At 37.8% G+C, this 11,668-nt stretch overlaps 1 protein-coding gene across 1 annotated transcript in view; it reads left to right on the plus strand.

Annotated features, from left to right (window-relative positions):
* Positions 1–11,106, plus strand: part of pdgfc (platelet derived growth factor c) — a 123,106-nt gene extending 112,000 nt beyond the window's left edge. The window contains exons 6-8 of the mRNA XM_041797239.1: positions 8,174–8,381; positions 9,376–9,596; positions 10,020–11,106. Coding sequence (XP_041653173.1) covers positions 8,174–8,381; positions 9,376–9,596; positions 10,020–10,133 — 543 coding nt within the window. The 3' untranslated portion in view covers positions 10,134–11,106. The remainder of the gene's footprint in view (positions 1–8,173; positions 8,382–9,375; positions 9,597–10,019) is intronic.
* The last annotated feature ends 562 nt before the right edge of the window (positions 11,107–11,668 follow it).

The following is an 11,668-nucleotide window of genomic DNA, read 5'->3' on the forward strand; positions in this document are numbered from 1 at the left end:
TTGCACAATGCCATGCAGTATCTGACATTTGCATGCTGTTAGCACTCAGAGACAAAAGTTATTGCTAAGATTTGAGTTTTGCTCTGCAGCTGTATTAATCATCAACTTAAGCTTGAACTTTTTTAGTTTGAAAGTAAAAAAAATTCAAAGAAACTCAGGATGTTTTTTGTATTTCAAAGTCAGATTGAATTATTAGACAGTAAAATAAATATTCTGCTGCTGAGATGTCAGCCACTGACTTTGTGATGGAACAAGAAACCAAGTTTTTCTTTCATAAACCCACTCTGGAGAGAGTGGAAACCATGAGGGGGGAAAAGGAAGTTCTGGCCTCTGCACGTTCGCTCTGTCTTCCCTTTGAACTTTCCTCTGACAGAGAAGCAGCATGCTCAAACAGCAGCTCTCTGTTTCCTCTGTGGTCAACCAGCAGCTACTGGAACCTCGTGCCACGCAGGGGCCGGCACTTTAGGTTATATTTAAACAAGCAGTGATTCCTGCGCACCACTTCCACGCAAAGGAAGAGGAGGGAAGAAAATAAGACCCAGTCTGTAATTCACAGGAAGAGATTTCAGGAAGAGTGAGAGGACCGAGGCAAAGATGTTTTTAAAACAGGGGAGAAGGAGTCTTTTGAAGGGAGGATGGGGGGTGTGTTGGCTAATGTTGGGCTAAAAGAGCAAACAGAACATATGTCATTGTCTTTATGAGGGCTCTATTTAAAATTAAACTCCAGTGTAAGCTAGATATGAGGATGTCTCTTTATTTGTGTTTATTTTCATGGATTTGATAAAGGTTTTTAGACTCAGATGTAAAGAGAAGGGGATAAGAGAGAAAGAAAGAAATAGTAAAAGCCCCGTTAAGGCAAATGGTAATGACTGGCAAAGCCATGCAGGAAGTTTTACTGTTGGCACGGTGAAACTGAGGTCTGTTTTTACACCAGTCTAAATTGCAGTGTGTGGCATAGAGTGAAAGAAACAAACACTATATTCACGCACAAAAGTCCTTGTTGTGTACTGAAAAGCTCTCTTGTGCAAGGAAGTGGTTTGCAGCTCCATGTTAAAGCAGAGATATTGTTTTTCAGCGCTCTCCCAGGATGCTATTTCAGAATTCTCATCTCAACACAGTTAGCTGAACCTGTCATTTCACTTACCAGAAATAAGAGCGTGTGGTCATGCTGTGGAAGAACAAAGAGAGCTGAAATGAGGTAATCACAGCCTGAAAACGAGGTTTCTCTTAAAGGGCAGGGGGTTCAGGGAGTTTTGAGGAGATAAGAGGGATGTTACAAGCTTACACTTCGATTCAGATCATCTTAAAGACTAAAAATGTTCTTACTTTTACAGCATAGAGAGCATTTGCTTTTTAGAAACATGCAATTGGTACAGTCTTGTTTAACATCCCAAAGCTGTTTTTTTCTACATATATTTGATTATATTGTTAGGTTCACAGCTGCACATATTTCAGAACATTGGTTTAACCACTTTTCTGCTTTCAGCACACTTTGGTCTGCTTACTCAGCATGTTTTTTCATTCAAGTTTAACATGAACAACCAATGAGAGGAAACTAAATGTAGGTTTTATTTGAGTACCTTATCTTTAAGTTCCATAAATGTTAAGCCTACCATGATTCATTCAAGTTTTGGATGGCACATTTTAATCATTGCCAGTTTGCAGGCCTGCCCACAGAAATGACTGGGCCCCTGAAAGCAGAGTAAATGGGGCCCTCCTTGGATAACTTACTAATACTTTAGCCTGTCTCCGGCTAGCTTTTGGAGGTTTTAGTAAATGAGTCAGTGAAAAGTTATTGTTAGATACTAATTCCATGGCCAATAACTTTGTTCTGCTTGTGCTCTGGTATCCCAACTTTTATGGCAATAGTGTAGGTGAAATTTTTGAGGAAGAAAAATGTACTGTTTCTCCTGTTATTCATGGTGGTGTGAGGATGAGGTTATTAGCTACACAGAGTGGCTAGCTGGAGATGCTAAACTCAGGCAGCAGTTAACTATTAACATCATGAATGTCTGAATCCCTTCATTTTTCCTCCTCATCTTAACGCTTGGTTTGAAGTTGTCTTATCATCAGATTTAGTTTTATCTTGCTGTTGTAGTGGCGATTTAATTGAGATATATTTTTAATGAAAAAGAATCCAAATCTTCTGCCTTCATGCATATGTTATTATAGGCAGTCTGATGGAGGTCCAGTATCATTTCATGTGAGCATCAGCTGTTTCTGTTGCCATGTTTAAAGCAACTTTTGAAACAGTGCTGCGCTCAGCAATGACACTTCTCCCTCACTTGCCAATCAAATTCAAGAGGGGGCGGGACTTCTGACATTAGTGGAAGAGAAACTGATCTGACTTGTCTTTCTTCATCTTTTTTTGAGGGTAGTTTCAGGTCTGCATCTGCTGCCTGTGTCAGACAGGATTCTTTACATTGCATGTCTTCTGTGTGATATTCCTTATAATATGGAAATATGAAGCACATAGAGCTATTTCAAAACAACGTTACAGGTTCTACCAAGGAAAGAGGGTTTCATTTTTTGGAAAGTAGCAACAATGAGCACTGGTGTGAAGTGCTCTGGAACTGAGGTCCTTAGCGCTGCCAGTGCCAAAAAAGCCAGCTATGGATATGCAGCCTTACCATTACATGCAATAGGCACATCAATTTTATTACTGTCTTTAAACAGACAAAAAGATTGACAGATAGATAAATGAAAACAAGTTAATAAATAAATACATCACTTAAAGAAGATTAAAGTGGTTTACATTTTGAGACAGGCAACATAAATAAAATGTTAATTTTGTTGCTTGAATACAAGGATGTCCAAACTTTAGGACTGAAGGCCACCTACAGAAAAAAATATAAAGATAATGGGGCCACTGTGAAACACCTTAGCCACAGTGTATTAAACTTACTAGTTTGTGCTATTTTCTGCCATAATTTTGTGTCTTTACTCATCAGGACATTATGAATGGAGATGTTGTTTCCATTGTCTGTTTATGAATAAATGAAGACCGTGTGTTTTCTAAATTTAGTCATTAAAAACATTTTGACAAACTGCTCTTGTAAAAATGTTGACTGCATTTACTCAGCAGCTGTTGAAACTGAGAAGTAGTCCACTAATTTTAGATGATTTTTAGAATTACACACTTTTTCAGTAACTCTATATGCATCTTATTTTTGACAGATTTACCTGCAAATGGACACAAAAGCCCAAACTTTTCCCTCCACAGAGCAAATGCACCATTTTGAACATTTATGGTGAGTACACCATCTAAATCCTGGTTGACAGCTCAGGCTGATAGCAAAGCTCACAGTAATACTGTGCTTTCCACTCAACCAACAGACGACTCCATAAAGCTCCAACTGTAGTTTATGTTGAATGTACATGTCAACAGGCAGCAGGCTACAAACTAGTATCAAGCAGTTTCTTCTGTAGTTTTGGAGCAAATCTAAGGAGTGGATCAATCACAGCAGCTGCAGTCGGTGTCACTGGAATGTGCAGTCACATTTCTTGGAAGAAGTCTATCAATCTGCCATTTATGGAGTTGAATACACAGGGTGTAAAATTTCACAATGATTAATCAGGCCACAATAAGTCATGGTGCATTTTTACTAACACACTGATGGCAACAACTGCAGAACTTTGAAGTAATGCTGATCACCGTCTGAATTTAGTTACGTTTTTATCTTAAATCTTAAAAATCGTGGCCTTGAAGTTTGTCTAATTTTGGGGTCTGAAATATGTTAAAGCAAAATCTTTAAGAATTAAAGCCTGACCAAGTTGCTGCCTGGAACTTTTACACATAAAGTTGTGAACATATACCATTAGATTTATGTGGTCTTTTCCTGTGAACACAGTAAAATCATCATTATTTAAAGGCACTTAGATTCAGATATCTATTTAGTTTGCTCATATAGGTTATCAATTAGCTTTTATTTACTTTTTCTATTGATCCTCCAACACGTGCTCAAACATTAGTGTGAAACTTGACCCAAGGACAGTGTTTTCTTCAAAGTTGGTGGTCCATTTCAGTACTTTGTTCATGCATTTGTTAAGTAGGAGCTCTCATCTGCTCCTTACAGCTCTATTCACACCATCTTGATGCGTCTCTAAAGGATTGCTTGGCTTCTCTATCTGCAGCTGAGCTTGCAGAGCGCTGCTAATTGGGCCAGTGTTGCACCATAGACATTCACAAGCTGTTAATGGCTTCCAGTCGACACTGTTAGCTACTGCCAGAGCTCAAATAATAAGACTCTCAGCTCTCTCCTGTTGTCTGGAAATTCGTTTCAGGAAGGGGCTTCTCTTACTTTTACTTGACGCTATGTGAGCTGTTATTTCTCCACAAATATTCCCTTCCCACTGGTGTCTGTTTGTTTCAGTAGGTGCCAAATAAACCAAAGATATGCTGAGTGGTTATGAAGGCCGTCTCATTAGAATGACTCAAATGTGTGGCATGAGTGCAGCTGCCTATCAGCTGGGGTTTTTCAGCCTGTGGTGCAACCATGTCAAACCACTGGCATCTTATTTTACAGTGTACCAGAGAACATAAGATTTTCAGCGTACTGCTTGGAATTACTCTGTCAGATCTAATGTTAGGTTCTTGCATTACACCTATTATGTGCTTGAAATGCAGTACGATTTGTCTTATTATATAACAGACTGATCCTCCACTAGTCTGGATCAAGTTAATAAGGAAAAGGCGTTGGATATTTCATTCTGACATCTTATTGTGAAATGAACACTTTGAAAATGGCATAAACTACTTGATAGATTATTTTTCCAGTACCATTAATTCTCATTTTTTAACATGAGTAGTAAATAAGAAGCAATCTCCAAATCCTCCCAAGGAAAAGGGAAAACTTTTTTCTTTCAGAAACCCTCATTTCTCACTTTTTAATGTCCCACTATAAGTCATCAAAGAGGAGATAACAATTCCTGGAATCATTTTTCATTTTCAAATATTTCTGCCTCTCCAAAAGCTTTAAAGACCCAGCTGCCAGGAACCAATGTTTTCAATGCTCCACAAGCTGTATTTTTTTCCAACTGTCACAATGTTTCCTTCTACCTGTCAGTCAAGTAAGATTAGAGAGACCAGAGAGCTGACATGTTGGACAAACGCAGCGTCACAGGACTGAAAGGTTTAACAGATTAGCCTCTTCTCTCGTGGGAAGACCAACACCCCAGGTATCAATCTTGTCTGAGTCTGCATGCTGCAGCCTGCAGGGATGGGAGCTGGGAACAAATAATACTGCCGCCTGCAGGAGTGAAGGGGACGAACGCTGTTCTTCAAAGTAGGAGGAGGTTGAGATCACTGTTGACAGCTCTGTAAAAATGTGCCACTCATTCTCATTGCCTCTAAACAGCAATGCATCACACAAATTCAGATGTCAGCAATTTATTTTGAAACTTGTTTGACTTCCATTCTTGTATGCAGAAAAGCTGTGTCAGGTATACAGCCAACATGTGCATTTAAAAACTGCACTGTCAGGTAGTTTTGGGGGAGTTTGTATGAAGGAATAAACAGCAGTTATTTGTAACCAACTAAAATATTAGAGAAAAATAGTCAGTGGTCACCATTTCTGTATTTCAGATAATGATTTTAAAGCATGTAGAGCTAATTTCATACATTTATGTATTGAGTCATAACATGATGTTAAGTCTGTCCATTGAGCAGCAATGCAGATTTCCACAGAAGTACAAGGTGCTCAGCCTGTGGGAAAAATAGCCAGTGTAGGTACCAGATGTGAAAGATATTTGTAATGAAAAAAACAGTGCTTAACAAATTTATTAGACCCCCTGTCATATTTGTCTCAGAGGCCATCCAACATCATGAAGTGCTTTAATGCAGACTCTTTCATTTTCAGTGAGCTCTCCACGTTTTACCATTTTGAACAGGAATGAGGGATATGAAACTGAATTCACCCAAATTTGAGCCGGCTCACTGGGCTTCCCTGAGAAGTCAGAAATTACTCGAGCGTAACATTCAACCACTAAAACGAATTTTTCTGTTCAGGAATGCAATAACTATAATTGACATATTAATGACATATTAATCAAGAAACATTAATGTGCTTTATTATTTTTTCAGTTTGTTTTGTAAATCAGTAAATTTGAAAATTCATGGATAACAATAATAATTATATTTTAGCATTAAAAATATCATTTGGGTTAAAGAGCTTCTACATATTGGTGTATTAACCATTGCAGAAATATAAAAAATGATTTTGGTAATTACCAATGCTGTTAATTTAGGGCAGCTATGGCATAAACCTTGCTTTGGTAAGGGTTAGGGTGGTCTAATATATTTGTTAAGCACTGTATATAGGTTTAAAAAAGTAAAAAAAAAAAAAAAATGTTTTTTTTTTTTGCTTTTCAAATATGAATTATTTGTTTCTCTCGCACTTGTTAAACTATTGTTTAAGACATCAATCACAGATCATCCTTCTGATAAACAGCAAAAGCAAACAGCAAGTCATGGCCATTCCAGACACAGTAAGTGTTGCAGAATTAAAATATTTTATTCAGAATTATGTTTCCCACACCTTTAGCATCACTGCCAAACATACAGAGGGTTGAACATGGGTAATTCGGAGGTAAAGATAATGTTGTAATATAGATAAATTTACGACACTGAAGTTAGCGTTCAACGTTGGCATAGTAGAAGGCTAACAGGTTCGCTGTCCCATGGTATGTGTTTCCAGCCAATAAAAATTCGCTACGTCATCACAGCCAATCACAGTGTGCCACGTCATCAGCAGGCGCAGGCCCCTCGACAAATCTGGCAGCCCGGGCACATCTGGTACCTACACCGGCAAAGGGTCTGAAGCTTGCCCCACCTGGGTCGTAAAACAAAGTGAGGCGCAAGTCACAAGAGGCTGTCCTCCCCTGCTCATCCAACACCAATAATTCCTTGCAATCTAAGAAATATTAAAGTAACAATTTGGTGTGGGAATTTCATTATTTGAAAGGAAAACATAGATTCAATAACTTATCATTAACAATAACAAGATCTACTTTATGCATGTATTTTTCGTTGTTCACCAGATTCGATCTGTTACTTTTCGCATCATCATTTTAAAAATAAGTGGTTTGGTCTCAGATTTAGCTCATTTGGTAGAGCAGACAGCCAACTGATGGTGAATGTCTATCTTTAACTGTCCTTTCAAAGACAAAGAGCCAACAGAAACTGACATGTTTACAGCCTGCTATGAAGAATGAATGTGGTCCCAGGAGCTGATTTTAAATGGTACACACTTGGGGGTTGATTTTTTTGTAACTCATCTTGTCATTTTAGCAAACAGAAAGAGTTGCTCTTGAATTTGCGTAGTTTGTGGCTGATCTAATTTACAGACCAACACATTGAAGCTCTTTGCCCGAAAGCCAAAGGCCCACCTTAGCTCCTTAGCTGTTTTTGTGAGTTTAAACTTAGTTTGAAACAGCATTTTGAAGATGGCGACGACTGTCACTTGGTTTTAAATACCTCTTTAGAATTCAGTGGGAGACATCTCTAAATCTACGCCCATGTTTTATACAGGGGCGTGGGGAGTTTGATCTGTTTTTAGCTGTTGTTTCTCTTTTTTGAAGCGTTTAATTTTGTCCAATTTGTCATGCTTAACTTTATGGGTTTTTTATGCATCATGTAAACTAAATTCATTAACTGGCAGGGTTAAGCAAGGATCTTAACTAGTAAATCTGCCAGTGTACAGTTACAGTCCAAAATTTCTCTTTCACACGTTGCCATCTTTAAAATTGAAAGAGCTTAAATTTGCCCCAGCTGTCCTGTACAGTCATGTTTTCTGTTCAGCTTAACTCTTGTCCAAGCCACTACTACATTCAATGAGCATGGACCTAAGGCTAATTTTTACCATGACATAAGATGTGCCATGGAGTAAAACTTCCCTTCTTTTTTAATGTTTTTCACCGTCAAAGTAAAAAGTATGTTGTCACTGCGAAGTTATTTCTCATGCATGACCTTCCTGTTTTATTATTTGTAACCTACAGCGAGCTTAGAGACTCCTAAATCACAGAGAGGGTCAGTAAATAACCCGAGGCAGTTTGTGCATTAAGCTGGTATTCGGTGGTGAATATGAGCTGGACCTTTTTTCTGATTGTGTCTTAAAACTGTGGGATAAATGGCCTTTCTTTTCTGTCTCCATCCCATCTGTTTGTTTTCCTGCAGAGTGAATCAGAACCAGAGGTCCTTGCAGTTCTCCCTCCATCCCAGCAGGGTATTGAGGAGTTGTCAGAGGCGGTGGCAGGGCTTGGCACCATGGAGGAGGTCATGAAGTATCTGGAGCCGGAGCGATGGCAGGTGGATATGGAGGAGTTGTACAAACCTGCATGGCATGTGCTGGGGAAGTCCTTCGTCCTTAATAAGAAAGCAAGAGGTATTTTTAACTGAAGACTACAATATGATATATTGTGTATAAGCCATTTTGTGACTTTTTGGGTCATTTTTGGTTTTTTTTTTTTGGATTATTTTGACTGTGTTAATGTTAACAACATAGATTTGGGAGGGTTACATTTTTTTTTTATGTAATGTTTTCATATATATATATCAGAACCATAACAGGTCAATAACAAGCGCCATACACTTTTTTGTATACACTCAGGGTGTTTGTGGCCAAAAATGCCCCACTGATACCCATTAAATCCAAAATGTTTAATACCCAGGCCATTTGCAGAAAAAGGCATGCAGTTTATGATGTTAGGCTTTCATTCTGGAAATTTGCTGATTTTTCTGTTCATCGACAAATGTCAGCCATTTTCCCATACTTGGCATGAGAGAAAATTGCATGTTTAAAATATATATATAGAATATAAAAATATTTAAAGTTCTGTGTTTTTTGTATCTTGATAAGGATCAGGGTGTTTTGTACTTCAACTGGCATTTAAAGGGTTAAATTCCTAGTAAAAGAAAATATATCTATAATTAGGTCTCTCATGATTTAAAAAATGTATGCAAAAAAGTGGATTTTCCAATGTATACTAATTTTATCGCTTTTTATGTATGAGTTGCATTTTTGGTTTTGAACCCCCTCAGTGTAACAATTTATAACATTTAAAAATAAAAAAAGTATAAAAATCAATGTTGCTAATTTAATATCAAGGATGTGATTGATTAAAAAATGAACGCCAAATAAGTCAGGAAATAAATATTTTGTAGTGTTTTTAAAATTTTTATTTATGTATACTGCCATTTTTTGCCACAGACATCATCAGTGTAGTACTTTCTTCTATACCATCTGAGGGTTAAAGGGATTTCTAGAAGGGTGCATAAAAATATGTTTTGTAATGTTTACCTGTTTTTATATTTGTTTCAGTTAAAGAAGTGACTTTCAGTTCCTACAGTGTAATGATCATCTTCTCTGTGTCTTTGAGGAGGAGCTGATCTCAATCTGCTGAGGGAGGAAGTTCGACTGTACAGCTGCACTCCACGTAACTTCTCTGCGCCCCTGCGTGAAGAGCTGAAGAGGACAGATGCCATTTTCTGGCCGAGCTGCCTCCTGGTGAAGCGCTGTGGTGGGAACTGTGCCTGCTGCTCTCACCGCTGCTACGACTGCCAGTGTGTCCCCACCAGGGTCACAAAGAAATACCATGAGGTAAATATCAACTTGATTTAAAGCACAGTGAACACAACCTATTTTATTAATTTGAACACTTGGACTTTTTTTTTTAAATTTTATAGGAATGACTTTGAAGAATCAAACTCATAAAAGGGTAAAATAATAATGTCAATCTAAATTTTACCACACCAGTACCAACAATGACATCTATGAGACTTATTTCTACTTATTTCTAAACAAGAAGTATAGCGTGGGCAGAGCTGAGCAGAACTGTTATCTACTGGTCATGTTGTGCCATTCTTTGATTGAGAGCGCTCTGGCTGCAGAATTACACATTGTGCTTTAAGTCACCACCTTGAAAAATGGTCAAGACTTCATGCCTTTTTCTGGCTTTGCATGTGTCTCAAAGTGATGCTGCTGGTGACTTTATGTTAACTACAGATTTTTGTCTTCTGACAGGTTCTGTTGCTGAAACATCGAAGCGGCAGCAGAGGCCTGCAGAAGTCATTGACTGATGTGCCCTTGGAGCACCATGAGGAGTGTGCCTGTGTGTGTAAAGATGACTCAGACTGACCTCAGACATGTGTTATAACTGCCACTGGAACAACACAGGATGTTAGAAATGAACCTCTATGTCTTATTCATCTCCAGCAGGAGCTAACACAATTCTCCCTTCATCCTGTTGTCCTTTTGCTAATTGGATTAAGCAGAACTGGAATCTAATAAATCTCCTGAATGGATTTGACTGCAGTGGAATACCAATTGTGCTCTCTGGGTGCATTTAAAAGAGACAAAAGTAGCTGAAGCAGCTCTGGACTGTTACCTATGAACTTTGAAGGCTATATTCTCCAGCTGCTCAGAGATAAGAATACTATAAGGCAGTTTTGCCTCTTTGTCTTCTTCTTGAGGTCTTTTTTAAAGTTCATCTGGCGTAGGCTGATACTGTCATGGAAAATGGGAGCTTCTTTGTTCAAGTACTTTTTTATGTGTATAAATGAGCTGGATCCAGCTGCCTTACTCCCCCAGCTCCTCTATTATTACCATCAAGGCACAGAAAGGTGTTTATTCAGTAAGCAGATTTCCTCCACTGTTGTTGCAGATTTAATCTGAATCAGTCTTAGCCTCACCTTTCTTATAAAACTGTACCATGTGTAAATATGTCATTTACATTTCTCTGCTTTATATCATGCCTTTTCTACCAAAGATTTTCAAGTATAAGGTAAAAGTTGCACACAAAATCATTCAAGCCGACTCAGCAACATGAAATCTTTTTTATCAAGAACGCCTAGCGTCAAGCACTTCTTTCTTTGTTTGGGATTGTTCATATTAAATATTTATTTGCTAACTGAAAGGGAAATTTAGTTTAAAAAAGTCTCCATTGCTTCATGTGTCACTGTACAGTAGTATTAGCCTTCAGTTTTATTGTAAGTCATTTTTACATTGTCATGGATGATGGATTTGTTTTTCATTTTCTGTATGCCAAAGTTATTTATCTTTACTTTTTACAGTAATTGTTTGTGTATTTCTTTTTTTTCTGAACAACAAAATAAATTCTTCCATTTCTTACTGTTGGTTCTTGACTTTGGACTTATAAAGAGTGGGCAAAACCACAGTAATTTCCAACTTGTTTTTTTATACACCATATTCCTCTTAGAAAAATCATAAGGACTGTAGATTAAAAAAGATTGAAAGGTAAAGGAAGTCCTCTTATTCAGTGGTCCCAAACCACCGGGCATTCATTGGGTCATTTGGTACCGGGCCACACAAGAATAAATAACTCATTTTATTTACTTCTTATTGATAATTAGAGCCTGACAGAAGTTGTGTTTAAAAAAAAAAAAACGTCTGTGCCTTTTGACCTCTTGACACATCCTACCTCTAATACCGCTTTATTGTGACAGATAATTCTCACACGCCTACTGATTCAACATTAAGGTGAGTTGTCTGCATTTTGTGTTTTGTGCAATTTGAATAATTTAATTTTGGCATATTTATCCTCGACACATTGATGGCCAGTCCATGAAAATATTATCTTTCATTAAAATGGTCTGTTATACCAAAAATGTTGGGGACTGCAGCTCTTATTCATTTATTTTTCATCTGTCTGA

The sequence above is a fragment of the Cheilinus undulatus genome, linkage group 10 (genome assembly GCF_018320785.1).
Source record: "Cheilinus undulatus linkage group 10, ASM1832078v1, whole genome shotgun sequence".
NCBI classification, from domain to species: domain Eukaryota; kingdom Metazoa; phylum Chordata; class Actinopteri; order Labriformes; family Labridae; genus Cheilinus; species Cheilinus undulatus.